An 809-nucleotide genomic window follows, 5' to 3' on the forward strand; every position below is an offset into this window, starting at 1 on the left:
AGTCTATAGTCTCCTCTATGGTCGAGCCTATAGTCTAGTCTGCAGTATAGTCTTACCTATAATCTAGTCGTTAAACAATTTTAAATTATTTTTGAATAGTTTTATAATTTATTTTTTATAATTTACTTATTACAGGTGATGAAGAAGAACGTAAATCTTTCCGTACCAAAGGTATACCTGTCATCTTTCAGGATGAGCTAGATGAAAAACCTGAAATTGGTAATAAGAGTCCTATTATTTTAAAAGATGAAAAGCCACCATTATTACCACCCTCATATAATACCTCAAATATGAATGGTACGTTAACAATTACCCTATTCTCCTTCTAATAGTAGTTAGTTAGTTTTAAAATCATTAAAGTAATAAAGTTTAATTTTAGGTGATAATGATGTCGATGAATATGTTCCACCGCCAGCTGTTGTAGTAGGTGGTCGCGAAGCAAGAGGGAAATCACCGGCTACGCCATCATATCGTAAACCCCCACCATATGTATCACCTTAAATTTGTCGTAAAAAAGAAAACAATAACTAAAAAGGAATAAAGAAAACAATTTATATAATAAACACAACAAAAGGATTAAGTTGAAAAAAGAAATATGAGACATTAACAACAAATACAATAAATACTTAATAATCTATACATGGAAATAAACAAAAAAAAAAAGAAAAATTAATATATTTATATGGAATTAAGTGTCAAAAAAACAAAAAAAGAAAACAATTTAAAATACTTATTATAATAATAATGAAAATGATAATGATGATACTGTACTATACTTATATATTTATAACTTATTGACAAAAACAAAT

General features: G+C 27.1%; 1 protein-coding gene across 1 annotated transcript; it reads left to right on the forward strand.

Annotated features, from left to right (window-relative positions):
- Positions 1-135: 135 nt before the first annotated feature.
- Positions 136-534, forward strand: LOC124418447 (dystroglycan 1-like; the record flags this gene model as incomplete). The annotated part of the gene is made up of 2 exons (XM_046956035.1): positions 136-297; positions 380-534. Coding segments are annotated over 2 exons (284 nt in total), but the record flags the coding sequence as incomplete, so codon positions are not given.
- Positions 535-809: the final 275 nt, after the last annotated feature.

This window comes from Lucilia cuprina, unplaced genomic scaffold (genome assembly GCF_022045245.1).
Source record: "Lucilia cuprina isolate Lc7/37 unplaced genomic scaffold, ASM2204524v1 Scaffold_4970, whole genome shotgun sequence".
NCBI lineage: Eukaryota > Metazoa > Arthropoda > Insecta > Diptera > Calliphoridae > Lucilia > Lucilia cuprina.